Source organism: Cyanistes caeruleus, chromosome 1 (assembly GCF_971803275.1).
Source record: "Cyanistes caeruleus chromosome 1, bCyaCae1.hap1.1, whole genome shotgun sequence".
Lineage (NCBI taxonomy): Eukaryota > Metazoa > Chordata > Aves > Passeriformes > Paridae > Cyanistes > Cyanistes caeruleus.
The window spans coordinates 122525766-122539893 of record NC_141701.1 but is presented as its reverse complement, the minus strand read 5'-3'; the positions used below and the strand labels follow the sequence as shown (position 1 = coordinate 122539893).

At 36.5% G+C, this 14128-nt stretch overlaps 1 protein-coding gene across 26 annotated transcripts in view; it reads left to right on the top strand.

The window, feature by feature from the left end:
• The window catches only part of HDAC9 (histone deacetylase 9), a 452700-nt gene that overhangs the window by 345364 nt on the left and 93208 nt on the right, over nt 1–14128 (top strand). For all 26 annotated transcript variants that reach the window (XR_015277469.1, XM_086854892.1, XM_086854888.1 and 23 more), the window contains 2 exons: nt 10342–10397; nt 10640–10727. Coding sequence is in view for 25 of the 26 variants with exons in the window: in XM_086854892.1 (XP_086711018.1) it covers nt 10342–10397; nt 10640–10727 (144 nt within the window). In the remaining variant the exon portion in view is untranslated. The remainder of the gene's footprint in view (nt 1–10341; nt 10398–10639; nt 10728–14128) is intronic.

Sequence of the window (14128 nt, the reverse complement as noted above, 5' to 3'; positions counted from 1 at the left end):
TGTAGGACACTCAGCAGTGTCTAAGGCAATTTAAAAGCAAGTTTTGGTAAGAATAGTGAGATATGTCCTGTATGCACTTGATATGAGTGGGGTCCACTGCAGAATCCTTAGCACTTACCTCTGTACATTTGTGGTGTGTCTCACACAGTGTGAGTGCTTTTTCTCATTTGTGTGATAGACAGTTGGAAAGAATCATCAGCCATTGTGAGACTTCTCTTGCTACTGGTGTTGCAGGAGTTTGTAAACAAATGTTTTAAATCTAGTCCTAGGCATTTTATATTTAGAACTGGTTTGTAGTTTAATGTAACATTGTTGTTGATCCTAAATAGAATCTTTTACAATGCAGAGAATTGAACCAGTCTAATGCAATTTGCAAGTTGAGTCATAAGAAAGGCAAATTTTCAATAGCTATGATAGTAGCTGGTTTAAACTAAACCATCAGAAAAACAGAAATGGAAGGGATTTGCTGTGAAATAGAATTGTGAATATTTCTGCTATTCCTGATAGGTGTTTATCTAACCTACTTCTAGACTTGCAGCATGAAGCTCAGTGATTTACATGCCACTATGGCATCTGTATGAACTATTAATCTGCATGTGGTATTTTTCATTTAAGGTTATGGAAAGGTTACTAATGCCTGACTGTCAGTAGGAAAGCATATTAGCATTCTGTAAATGCAACAGTCCTGACATTAGCTATTTTGGTACAGTCATCTTATGTTTGCTTTGTCACTGCATCCATTCTAACCCAGGGTTTGCTGGCAATACTCTCAAATCGTAAATTTCATTAGGGGTTTTTTTACAGTGTTCTCTGGAGTTCTCTATAATCTTCAGTCTACCTTTATGCCTTTACATGTTCCTTTTCCGTCTTCCTGATGTTTTATCTGTAGAAAAATAAGTTGATCAGCTCTTTCTCTTAGGGAAAATACCAATTTTATAGTATACTTGTGAAAATCTAAGGGGAAGAAGATGAACTTGACCACTTTCACGTGCATTCATTGAGCAAATATACGTGTGAAGCAACCATTTGGGGCCTGTACTGTGAGCACTGAGTGGGAGGTTTAAGCTCTGATGGGAGTCTGCAATTATCTTCTACAGCCTCGAAAATTTCTGATGACAAAAAAAGCACCTTCCAAGAATTGCATGGAAGCTATAACAGCTCTACAACATGTTAGCAGCAGGATGAATACAGTAGAGAAGCACACCATAGTAGTTTCCTGGATGTGTACCACTGTGGATTGCTATCAGATGGTGTACTGTCAGTTTGGTGTCAATTCAATCAATTTAAACCCCAAATTTTTTACAACAGTGCCAGGCTGGAGTGTGGAAACAACCATCGAGTGCCCTATATGGACTGGGATCTGATAGAAAATTCATTTCAGGAAGGACAGGACATTTCGGTGTCTGTGCTTATTCCATGGTCTCTACTGATACTGCTTGCTGTGGCACATATTGACAGTAGTAGGTTGGAGCTATAGGTGCATGTTGCCAAGAAAAGAGATGAGACTGCAAAATAAACCATGAAAGTCTGCAGAACAATTGGGAGATTGATTACAAAGCTGGGCATGAGTCAAACTCATATACAAGGCATAAAATTCTTTACTTTGTTCTGAATTTCCTGAGACTACCAGTCCCATTGCACACAAGTCTCATTGAGAACAGCAAGATGTTGTTCATCTGATTTGGATAGTGTTCAAAAACTGACAAGGAATTAAGAAGAATTCTCTTTGCCATAGTTCAAACCCCTTGTGAGACATCAGATTTCTTTGATCTCCTTGATCACTGGGAAAAACATCAGTATGGCAGTACTAGGGATGTAAAACAATAGCCACAATAGTAATTAACAGTGGTGGACTTTTTTTTTTTTGGGAGGGGGGTTGGTGTGGCGTTTTGTGGGGGAGGTGTTTGGGTTTATTGGTTGTTTTTGGGGAGTTTTTTTGGTGTTTTTTGTATGGTTTATTTTATTTTACTTTATTTTATTTAGGACAAATTGTCGCTTCTCTGAGGAGTCTTAATCTAGATGTATTTTCTTTAATTATGTACAACTGTTAAAATTAAGCATTCTTTGGGTCTGCTTAATATAATGAACAGTCATTAATGTACTTTTGATACACTTTTGAGGTAGTATTTAATAGAGATTAAAGAATCACACCATTGAAATATATAGTACTGTAAATGTGATGTTATACTGAGTCAAAAATTATGCTTTTCCTTTTTTCATTAATTTATTTACATGTCTGATGAATGTGTTCTTGGCAATACTGCAGTAGGAGATGAGCCTAATTATTGCATGAAGGTTACCTTTTTTTGAGCTGTTTATAATTAGGAAAGGTGCTGATGCACAATGATGTATTTATGTTATGTAGAATCAGATCCACACCTCTCCTGTCTGTGTGTTTTTATGTATGTATGTTTGGTCATTTCTCATTCCCTGAACAGGTTTATATAGAAAGCTTCTAACAGTCTGCTGCCTGACTACAGGTTTTTAGAAGAGGGGAGTATGAGGATTTGGGTGAATAGAATTCCAACACAGTCCTTAGCTATACCCAAAGAATAATTTTATCAGATAAGAGAAGTCCTATGATATATTCCTTTGTGCTTTTGGAAGAAATAGAGGTAGTGCCCAGCATATGATTTCTTGCATGCAATGTAGCTCAGGAACCTGGAAATCATTGTCTCTACTTAATGGCCTTCAGAAAGAGGGCCCAAAAAGATGCAAAGAGAGAGCATTTCTTTCCTGTTTCCTAAGGCTCTCATTGCTCTCTTTCATTACCACAGGATGTTACACTCTAAGGTGCTGTCTTGCCCTCACTTCTCATTTATTGCCTAGTGCTTCCCTTTCATTCATTGTGATGCTCAGCTCGGTTCACCTCCCCTCCTGCTGTCGAGCTACTTCACTCCCAGGCAGCTGTGCACCAGGAGACTCTTCCCTTGCCTCTGCATCTGTCCTAACAGCAGGCACATCCCTCCTGCTGCCCAATTGGACAAGTACAGAGGTTGTACAAACCCCAAACAAGTCTTGAAGAAAAATAAGGAGAGTTTCTGCATCTATGGTCTTCTGAAATTCAGATTTCATTTGTGACTGTTAGAACTTGCTAAGAATCTTATATTTAGGACTTAGCTTGTTGTTTTTATTTTTCCTGAAAAAGTTTATGTTGCTGATATTTTCATTTTGTTAACCAAATTATTCATGCTGATGCTGCCACCTGTTTTGTTGCCATACATTTTTTTATGAAATGGTTAATACTAAATTTGAAAAGCTGGAGTTCTGTTCAGTTAATTTAGTATGATAATTTTCTAATAGTGATACTTTGTTGAATAATGTCCTCCAAAATGTTATTTGTTCTTGTAATAGTTGTTTTATTGTGTGTTGTTTTGTGAACATTAAATGTGTCTTAATTTATTTTCTGATAACAAGTTGTACATTACTGTTTGTCCCTCAATATCTTTAAATTGACTGGCAGGAATAAAAATTATGCAGGTGAAAAAAATAATTTAAAAAGAGTATAATTAATAAAAACCACTTACTGGGAGAGGTTACCAAAGGAGAGATGGGAGTCATTTCTCCCAATGGGAGATGACTTTCCATCATCATAGATAACTCACTGCCAGAGCAGCCCATGTAACTGTTGAAAATGCAAAGGAACAGTGCTGAAACATTTTTGTCCAGCCTCAGATGACCCCTTCAGTACTATTATAAGGTAGGATTAAATATTTTAAATACAGAACCTATAATAGGGATCACTGTCTAGTTTACTTTGCATATCTTTTAACTGTGTAAAGTAGCACTGTTTTCTGTGATAGAAACATGTAGTGCCATATATTTTTAATTTGGAAAACTTGAAACAGACAAGACCTACAAAAAAACCATCAAGAGTTGGTAGGTTTTGTATGATTATTCCCTGCTTTAAAAAAAAAAAAAAAAAAGAAAAGAAAGGTTTGAGTGAATTAAGCAATATTTCAAAAGAACACTCAAGAAGAAGGGCACATAAGTTAGAAACACGGTCTGAGACTGTCTTGAATATCCCCTTCAGCTGAATCAAGTGAAGCAAAAGCCTTTTTTCTGCCTTACCATCTGTGTGCGTGCACACGCGCACACACACAAACACACGTGTAAAGTTGCCCTGTTGGTAGCTAAGGGTCAATTAACAGAATGAAAGCAATTGAAATGAATTGCCCCTGAACCAGAATCTGATACGTTCCTGGGATTGTTCTTTCTGATATGTCAGGTTGAATCAATACCAAAGTAAACTTCCTGAATTTGGTTGTTGCTACTCTGGTGTCTTTGTACAATCCATAGGTGACTTAAATTGAACTTGAAACTCTCATTCCAAATGAGCTTGGTTTTTACTGTTCTCAAGGTCTTTGTCACACAGGACACTCCTATGGAGGAATCATCATGTGATAAGTAGTACTGATCTAGGGAATAAACAGAATTAGCTTAATCAACCTCCTCTTCCCCTCAAGTTCTTAGTTTTCTAGTTTGAAAAGTATTCTGGATAAAAATCTTTCAGCCATATTTCACAGCTTTAGGTTTTCTTGCAACAAAAATATAAAATAAATTATCATTTATTGTCATAAAGGCAAAATAAGCAAAAAGAAGAGAAAACAAATGTCTCCCTAGTCCCATAGTGTCCTTCTTCTGGTAAAGCTTTAGGCTAGCAAATTTCCATGGCTGCCTGAACAACACAAGACCCCACAAGGCTCCTCTGGTTGCCTATAAAAGTCTCTCCTGGAATGTACTCTGTGTACAGGTGCCCCTGGAAAGTATTTCTCCTGCAAGTTCTTCCCTACCATTGCTTCTAGTTTCTCACCGTCTGCCCTATAAAAATCTCCCTTTGCTTAAAATAAATTTCCAAGTGATGAGTGATAGCCACAAAAAAGAGGCATTTTTTCCATACCCAGCCACAGCATTTTGAGCAATGTATGTGTGTAAGAAACGGTAACAAATTTATTTTAGTACTTATTTTAAAAGTACTTATTTTACTACTGTTAAAGATATGATTGATAAAAGCCTTCAATCAAAGTTACCAATGAAATCTTTTAGGTAGTAGTTTATATTCTTTGCTTTTACAAAGTTAGAAAAATTTCAAAATCTCATATTAAACTGTCTCTTAGATATGCAATTGTGGTTATATTTATAGCTGAATAACTGTTATTACTTCATATAATAAGACAACTTTAATTATATGTGTGGTACACTGCTTACCTCCATGACCACTCTGTACTAAAACTCTTTTGTCTTTCTTTCCAAATATAGTTAACACTAGTTGTGGCTAAACAGGCCATCATGGTTGTACCTCAGCTAGTCTGCAACCATCAACTTTTCATGTATGTTTTCTTATGCTATCCACTTAGGCCTTCAGGAAAGCAGACAGGGAACTCTTTGTTTTCTTCAAAATTAAGTGTTTAATGTCCATTTCTGTGTATTTGGCCTCTACTAGCTTCCTCTGCAAGACAAAACAGTATTCCCTCATGTCCATTACTGTTTTCTTGGCAAATCTACATGCTAATTATACTGCTCTGTTAAATTATTCTTGTTCACTGCATTCGTAGACCCTCCAGGCCAAGTGCTAGCTCCTGCTCTGGCTGTATGAGTAGCTTGTAAAATTGCCCTAAACAGGTGCCCAAGGGTTGCCTTAGCCTTACACCACTCATTCTCATGCTTACCCTCCCTGATGGATGGCATAGCTTGGGATTATGTTACAGCATAAGTGGCACTGGTAAGAATATGGTTATCTTTTTCGTGGTATCAGTTGCAAGCAGATTCTTGTAGGCAGCCAAGACTTAAAGCAGCCCTGATGCTTGTTATTGTAGGACATGACTGCACCAGAGACAGCAGAGTTAAAGATGGCACTAAGGACACTTTAGGGATGAGAGGATGAGACCTGTCAGCTACACTCTATGGACCACCTTTTAAATATGAAGAAATTGTTTTTTATATTACTTTATAAGGATACAAGTGTATATATATATATATATATATATATAAATATCTGGGAATATAAGTTCTGACAGGACAAACTGATACATTTCTGCATAATTCTCATTCTTCAATGTGTGCATATTGAAGCAAAAATAGAAACTTTCCATTAAAAGCAAGTGTAGCAAGTGTCCAAGACTGCCTTGTTTAAGCACCGGTAATTTTAAGAGTTAACGGTGAGATAGGTTAAGGGATTTAGACAAGTAGAAATTAAAAGCTTCCTAACCTTAGGAACAAGCTGAGCTTTGAGTGTGGAATTCAGATTCTCCATCTGAAATACACAGAACAGGTGAGGTTGGAGGTGGCCTCAGGAGATCATTGAATCCACCTCCATTGCCCAATTAGAGGTGCCTAAAGCTAACTAGCCTAGTTGTCTAGGTGTATATCCAGGTGGCTTTTCCATATCTCCAGGAATGGAAACTCTACAGCTTCTCTGGGTAAGCAGTTGTATTGCTTGCTCACCCACACAGTAAAAGGGTTTTTTCATATGAAGCCTCTGCTCTTTCAGTACCTATTTCCTCTTGAATAATGTCTTTGCTCATTCATACAGGGGTTTACAGCTTAAAATTCAAGAAGACCTTCAATTTCTAATAATAATTAACAATTTTTGTGTTTGAATAAAAGCTGAGGAAGAGCATGACTCCAGACCTATTGCCAGAAAACTTATACTGAAAAGATGTGTCTCAATATCTATTTTATGGCCCACATAATCTAAATACACAAAGTGGTGTGGGAAACAAATTTTAAAATTCATCCCTGTGTTTAAGAAATTGCACCTTAGTCTTCTACTACTTCAACAAGTGCTCTTGGAGTAACTGCTGTGGTTTCTTGCTACTTTTTTCTTGGCACTGGCTTTTCTCGAAGTTTACAAAAAGCCAGATGATTTTACTAGGGTAGTACCAGGCTGAAACTAGTAGGCACTACTTCTCAGTGAGGATTCTCACCATACCAGGTCTTCCTGACTAGCCAGGTAACTCTTGGTTCACTTGGAATCTGGGCAGAACAAGCTTCTCACTTTCATGTGAATGGAAGAATCGTTCACACCTTGCCACAATGACCACATATTGCCCTCGAGAAACATTGTCTGTGTCTAATTTTACCTCCTGTATGGAGGTAATGTAACAGAAGCACCAGTGGAACTCTGCAATAGATGGTCAGTTCTAAGCCCTGGGTTGTCCACCCATGCTATGGTATTGTCTTGAGTGCTTGTCGTGGAGAGGTTCATGGGGAGGCACGTAGGCACAACGTAGACCAACATTGTGACCCAGAACACTACAGAACGGGATTAACTTGACCACCAAAGACAAGAAGGCCACAGTAGGATGTATACCTCTGTTTCTTGGAAATCAAGCATCCATCTACCTATTTAGAGTCACAAAAGAACAGAATACTTAGCTGACTGTGGAAGAAGACTAACAATTTTCTTAGTTTTCGTTAAAGGTCTAACTCAGCGGGTTTATCTGCAGTCAATCTTCTGTGTAAACTGAGCCTGGGCAGACTTCGTTGCCTTTGTTGTTCAAATATGCACAGATTTTAGAATATCTCTATTCAGGCTTTCTTCTTAATCCTCAAATTTAAATAAAGGTAATCACATAATGGCACAGGCATGAATTGTTTTTCTAATGTTCATGTCTTTCACCCAGTTTCATGTTCTGCCTACTTTACAGAGGTGTCTGTATCCTAATATAAATAAGGCTCTGTACAAAAACACTTTGAATTTATGTGTGTTGGCTTCATTTTCAACATATTGCTCTGTTAGTCTTTCTATCTTTAAAGCAGATTTTTGTCTTTCTGTCTACTATTCTACTGTGCTCACTTGCTGGTATTTAAAATTGCCTAAGTCAAAAAAAATCATATTCCATTGTACTAATGTATACTGTGTTCATGCAAAGTTTGAAAGTAGAAGAAATTAAGTGTTTTATCAATTGCACAAAAGTTGGCAATAATTCTGCATGGTAACTATTTATCAGTGTTTGGTATAATTCAACTATATATTTTATCATCACTGTAACATATGCACAGTATATTTAAAAAAAAAAATCCCATGTGAATACTGAACTTTTTGTGATGTAAAAACTCATAAAAAGTGGTCACGACCCTTTTGTGGATATCCTGCATGCTAGTGGAGAACTGTAATAGTTAAGCTCTGATTTCAGAAATTACCTATATGCTATAAAACAGGGCTATATTGTCAAAAACAGCAGTGCTGATATTTTCTGTCTCTATATTGCCCCATGAAATCCTCCTAGAGATAATCATCTTAATTATATTGATCTTTTGGGAATACTGATAAAGTTAGATGATAATGAGCTGTTAGCTGAGCAGGGGCAGCTGTAAGCCTTTCATGGACTTTTCCCAAATGCCTAAAAATATCGAGAGAACAAAATACAGGTAGCATCATGCTCTTTCTCTAATAATACCTTCTTTGCTGGGTCTTTTTCCACTTCATTATCCTGACACTCATCAGTATAAATATACTTTGTTTTTTCATAAATTCTACAAAAGAGTTATATGCCGAATTCTTCTCTAAGTCATATTTTGCGTGAGAAGGGAATGTTAAAAGAACCTCAGAAGGACAGAGAATACAGTTTTAGCTGAGAGTCTAAAGCTGGTTTAGTTCTATAAATCATTGTGGTCCACAATGCATTTTTTTATATCCCATCTCCAGGAATGCCTGCATGAATATAAACATATATAAATTTTGTGCCTTTAACTATTGGATTGTTGTATTTTGTTTGTTTGGGTTTGTTTTTTTAACGTGGACACTTAATGCAAAGTAAGTCATTATGTCGAATCCCTCAGATTCTTTAAATGGTGGCCAGAAGAACCACTGTTACACATGCACTCCCCTGGTATTGTAATTAAGTTTACTATACTCTGATAGAACTTTGGCCATTCTCCACAAAACTTTGCAGCTGTCTGCTTGGATCACATCTAGAAGCAAATTAAATAAGACACCATGGTAGTATTTATTTATAAATAAGTGCCAGTGAAGCAACTTAGGTAGACAATTACACAGGTACACACAAACCACACATTCATCTTGATTGTAAATAAACAGAAATCACAGATTTCACAAGAACCTGTGTAAAACCTTAATGTAACTATTAACCTCTATGCTCCTCTGTATTTACACCAAAGTGAGTGAAATTGTTATGTTATGAAATGATTATTATGTTTTTTTCAGGTAAGAGAAGACTGAAACATTTACATTTATCAAATTTTAGTATATCAAACTGGAATACTTTAATATTGATTATTAAAATACAGAAGTCTTCCAACCTTTTTCTTCCTATCTCCTCCTCTCTGAAAATACAGTGCTTGATTGGTCATGCAGGCATACATACACACCCAGTGATGGTGTGAGGCTGTGTGAAAATACAAATTGGGCAGATATCTCATGTACAGATTATAATTTCTTATTTTTATATATATGGTAATTGTCATTAGTTTGATGGCATAGATATAGCCGAATAGAAGGACCATCTTGGGTACTTGAAATAAAGAGGAAATACTATGAAGCAGTGGTGTTTCTCCTGAATCTAACTGTTGTAAGACAAATTTGATATGATACATAACCTTATGAGACACTTCTTCTTGAATATATAATTTGACTTTCTGAATAGAGCTACCTTGCCAGCACTTCTACATTTTCCCTTTACCATACCCCCACTGGATGGATGGAAATTCCATTTTTCTTTTATCTTCAGTGACTCCAGAGGCAAAAAAATTCCTTGATCATCACTGATCCTAGTGCTGTACTTTGTGAAATGTATATGCAGTTCCAGAAAGTGTGTTAGAAATTGACTTCAGGGAATCTATTAACTTGCAAGCATGGCAAGTTCCCAAGTGTAATTTATGGTTTGCAGAAATATGGGACGTTCATTGTCATCCTTTTTCTACTGTTAGAAATTATGTGTGTGTGGAGGTCTGAATTTATCATTTAGTCTATACAGAGGTAAGGTCAACAATGGCTAATCATGTAAAATACATACCTTAAGCAACTTCTATTTTGAAGCATCTCAAGCTGAAGGAAATTTAGATTACGTGATCTTAGATCTTCATTTTAAATGTGAATTATAAACAGTAGAATTCATATCAGGGTTTTCTCATCCTGCCTTTTTCCTCCTCTTTAGATCATGTTGTGTGTGTATGTATGCGCATGTGTGTATTTATATAAGTTTATTTGCCACTGTTCTCAACTGTGTTATTTCTGGCAGTACTATGAAAGGGTGATTGGATAGAAAAAGTGCTCAAGAGGCTCTAATAGATTTCAATCCCATCTGCCTGCTGCTCTGTTTTGCTCTGAGTCAAGTATTTTTTTAAGCTGATAATTGAAAACCTATCTTGTTCTTACAGAATGGCTTTGCTGTTGTAAGGCCCCCAGGCCATCATGCTGAAGAATCAACAGCCATGTAAGTACCAGGGAATATTGCCCATCTTGGAGCACTAAGGTTACTGGCAATCACCTGCATTGTGCATGTCTCTAAAGAACTGTAATTGTTAGCAGATGACTGAAAAGGCTTTCTAGGTACTCCCAGAAGCAGATTTATGGCCTCAGAGATCATATAGCATTTTTTAAAATGCTCTGAACATTATTTATAGCTGTTTTCCTGACTGATTTGCTTTCTTATTTCTGTTCTTCTCTATTCCACAGGGGGTTCTGCTTTTTTAATTCGATTGCAATTACTGCCAAATACTTGAGAGACAAGCTAAATATAGGCAAGATATTGATTGTAGATCTGGTATGTATTCTTGGCAAGCACCACACTCACAGTGCATCTACATGAAAGATAATGAATTTGTATTTATAAGTCAGACTTTCCTGCTTTTAATACCTACAAGTAATAAAGGTGTGCATTTCCTCTGATTTTGGGAACTCATTAAAGCCAGGATGGCAGTACTGAAGCTATAAACATCTATGTTTCACTTTAATGGTGTTAACTGCAATTTAATGAGAAGAAGGCACAGATCAGGGCAACTTTTATGGTCCTTAAATGAATTGATACTTCCACTGTTAAAATAACCCTACAGAACCCAAGTTTACCTTTCCCTGCAGACTAGAAACTTTAAGTAGTCAGATACTCTTTAAAGAATGTTGTTGCATTGGTAACAAAATGGACCACTTTCCCCAGTTCACAATGATTTGACTTGTGTAACTTTGATATTATTAAACAAATCGACAGGTCATTCCCCATAAGTTTTCTAGTCATATATTCACCAGGTTTTGGTGGTTCCCCGAAGGAAAGCTATGTGATTAAAAATCCACTTCATTGGATTAGTCTTGTATTTTAATAGAAGGCATTCTTACACAATACTTAATACATTTAACAAATGGATTATTTAAATGCAGATGACATTTGGCATGTTGGCTGTATTATTTTCATGAATAATGAATTGGAGCTCTGCCTTGCACTTTAAGGATCAGCCCAATGCACAGCCCAAGGAAAGTCGAATGCTGATTTATGAGCACCATTTTTGTTTTCCTACAGTTCATGACGAGGTGTAATAGGGTGTCTGACAAAGCATAGACAGGAAATGAACCCTGGCATCAAAACCTAACCTGTTACATCTGCACTTAATTAATTTTTGCAGGTGATAAAAGATTTAAAGACAAAATATGTTAAAGGGTTTTTGAAGTGCAGGGCTTAATAGTCTAAATCTTGTTCATATCTGCACTCATAATTAAATCTTATTGTGGAGTCATGGCCTTACCATCTAGCACTTTTGTTCAGTTAAACATGCGTACTGACTGTTGAAGAGAAGCAGAGAAAGGGGGAGTGTGGGAGAAGGAATGGTAAGTAAAAAATGAGTGGCAGAATAAGTATATGTGTAGATTAAATATTCTTAGAATGTTTTTCAGATATTTCTGAGATCGTTCTACTGTCATTTAGAAACATAATAATAAACTGCCACAAAATATTATTTCTGAAAAATTCACTTCTACTGTATGTTATGTCTGTTTGCTGACTTGAATCTTTCAGTTTATTGCTATAAATTCTGGCCAAAAGAATAAACTCTGTTTATTCTCATTTTTTAATAGGAAAAGTCTGCTCAAAGTTTGTGAATATTTTTTAAGTCTTTTTGCCTGTAAATGCTACATTTGCCTCATTGGGAAAAGAAAACACTTCCCTTTGGCATAAGCCAATAAGCACTTAGAAATTCAGCTTCAGTTTTTCAAGGCAAGGTTAAATGTGCAAATCATTATCTGTGCAAATAGTTACCTTTGAAGCTGCCTATCTTTACCCAGGAAAGTAGATAGGGAATTTTCAGCCCTTCTGCAACTGTCCCATTGGTCAGAATAACTCAGCGGGTGAAAAGGAAGAAATCTATAGCTGACACAGATGACTTCATTCCTGGAGCAATTGCAGTCCAGTCCCTAGTCTGCTAGGGTAGACTACATGGTTAGAGCAATGATGTACAAAAAGTCATATGGAAAATTTCTTGTGCATGCAAACTATGGATAAATCACAGGCGAAACTGAATGAATGAACAAGTTAATAGTGATGTCTTTATTCCCAGCAACAGAGTTTGGGGCATCTGAAGGAAAGAATGGAATTACAGATGTTAGACTTGAAATTAACCTTTAAGACTATATTTTGATAGTGACGAGCACAGCAGGACCCCATGCAAGTTGCCAGCTATACATGTTACTGCAATATAAATATTAAACAGTAATATCCAATCCCACACACTAAAGTGTACTCTAGTTACAAATTAAGTGTAGTCTTCATAGCTGCTACATGTCTTCATATATAAATTCTTAACTTTTTAATTTTCAATCTTCCCTTCATCTATTTCTACAGTTAAATAAAAGACCTATCTGACAGGATTTTTTCCTCATTCCACCATTTATCTCTGATTTTGAACTGACTTTAGACCCTGAATACATTTGATCTACTAAGGGCAGTATATGAACTCATTTCCCACTTGCTAACATCCGCAGTCTTAAAAAACACATTCCTTTGTCTAATCAGAGAAGTTAATGCTCTTCAAAAAAGAGCTCTTAGTGGAGAGTTTAGATAAGAAAGCTAGCTTTAAGATCTGAATAATTAAAAAAAAAATAATAAGAAAAAAGAGCTCTATGCCCCTTTAACATTTTTCCTTCCCTTTTGGAAACTGTTACAGCAAGAATATATCTAAAGCCCCAAATACATATAGAAAAGAAAGACTATTTAAAATAACAAAAGTGAAGTCCTACTGTGTCCCTGCAGATCTATCTATGTGCCTAGCATAGCTTGTCAGGTTGTTGAAATCCTCATTCCAGGATCATCCATACTTGCATTTATGCTAGCAGGATTTGAGTCTGTTTTGGAGTAAACCAATTAATTCTGTCACAGCTGAAGACTGAATGGGATTCTTGGATTAGTCTGCATGCCAGATTTTACTTCATTTGCCAGTCAGAACCATCTAACACTACACTGGCTGCCTTGAAATGTTCAACAGACTCATACCAGTGTGCTCTCCTTTGCACATCTCATGTGTTACATTTAACCTTTGCGTTAACTCACAGTTGGGCTGTAACTCCATCCTCATGTTGTTTCAAGTACTTTCAACACAGAAAAAAAACGAAACTCTTATAATACTACCCTACAGAGGTCCCAGAGGAGGTCAAAGTCAAGCACAATGCAGTACAAGTAGGACTCAATGTAGAGAGTTCTGAACAATGGGGGTGAAACTCATGGGCTGCTTCAGCTGGCAAGGAGGAGAAGCAATGTTCAGTGCTTGCTGTGCCATTGGCAGTACACACATTGAGGTACAAGCTGAGCCTTCCTGGAGTCTAGGTATGGTGAGGAGAATGTAACTTCTGTTTCCTGGATACTAACTTGGATTTAAACCTCATAACATTTGTAGAATAAATACAGACTGGGTGACAGTGACAGCGTTGCCATTCAGCATACTTTGTCTGTCTCCCTTAATTCTCTAAATCAGAAATTTCAAAGGGATGGCTTAAAGGAGGAAAATAAATAATACCTATAACTTTTCAGCTTCTTAGAAATGCCAGTGAAGAAGCATTTTTGGTTTTTTTTGGTTTTTTTTTTACTTTTCTATTGCTGAAAGGCAAGTGGATTTCCCGTTTTCACTTGAAAAATTCTTTAACCACATAGAATAGTAGTGAACTGTGAAAACAAACTAAAAAATAGGG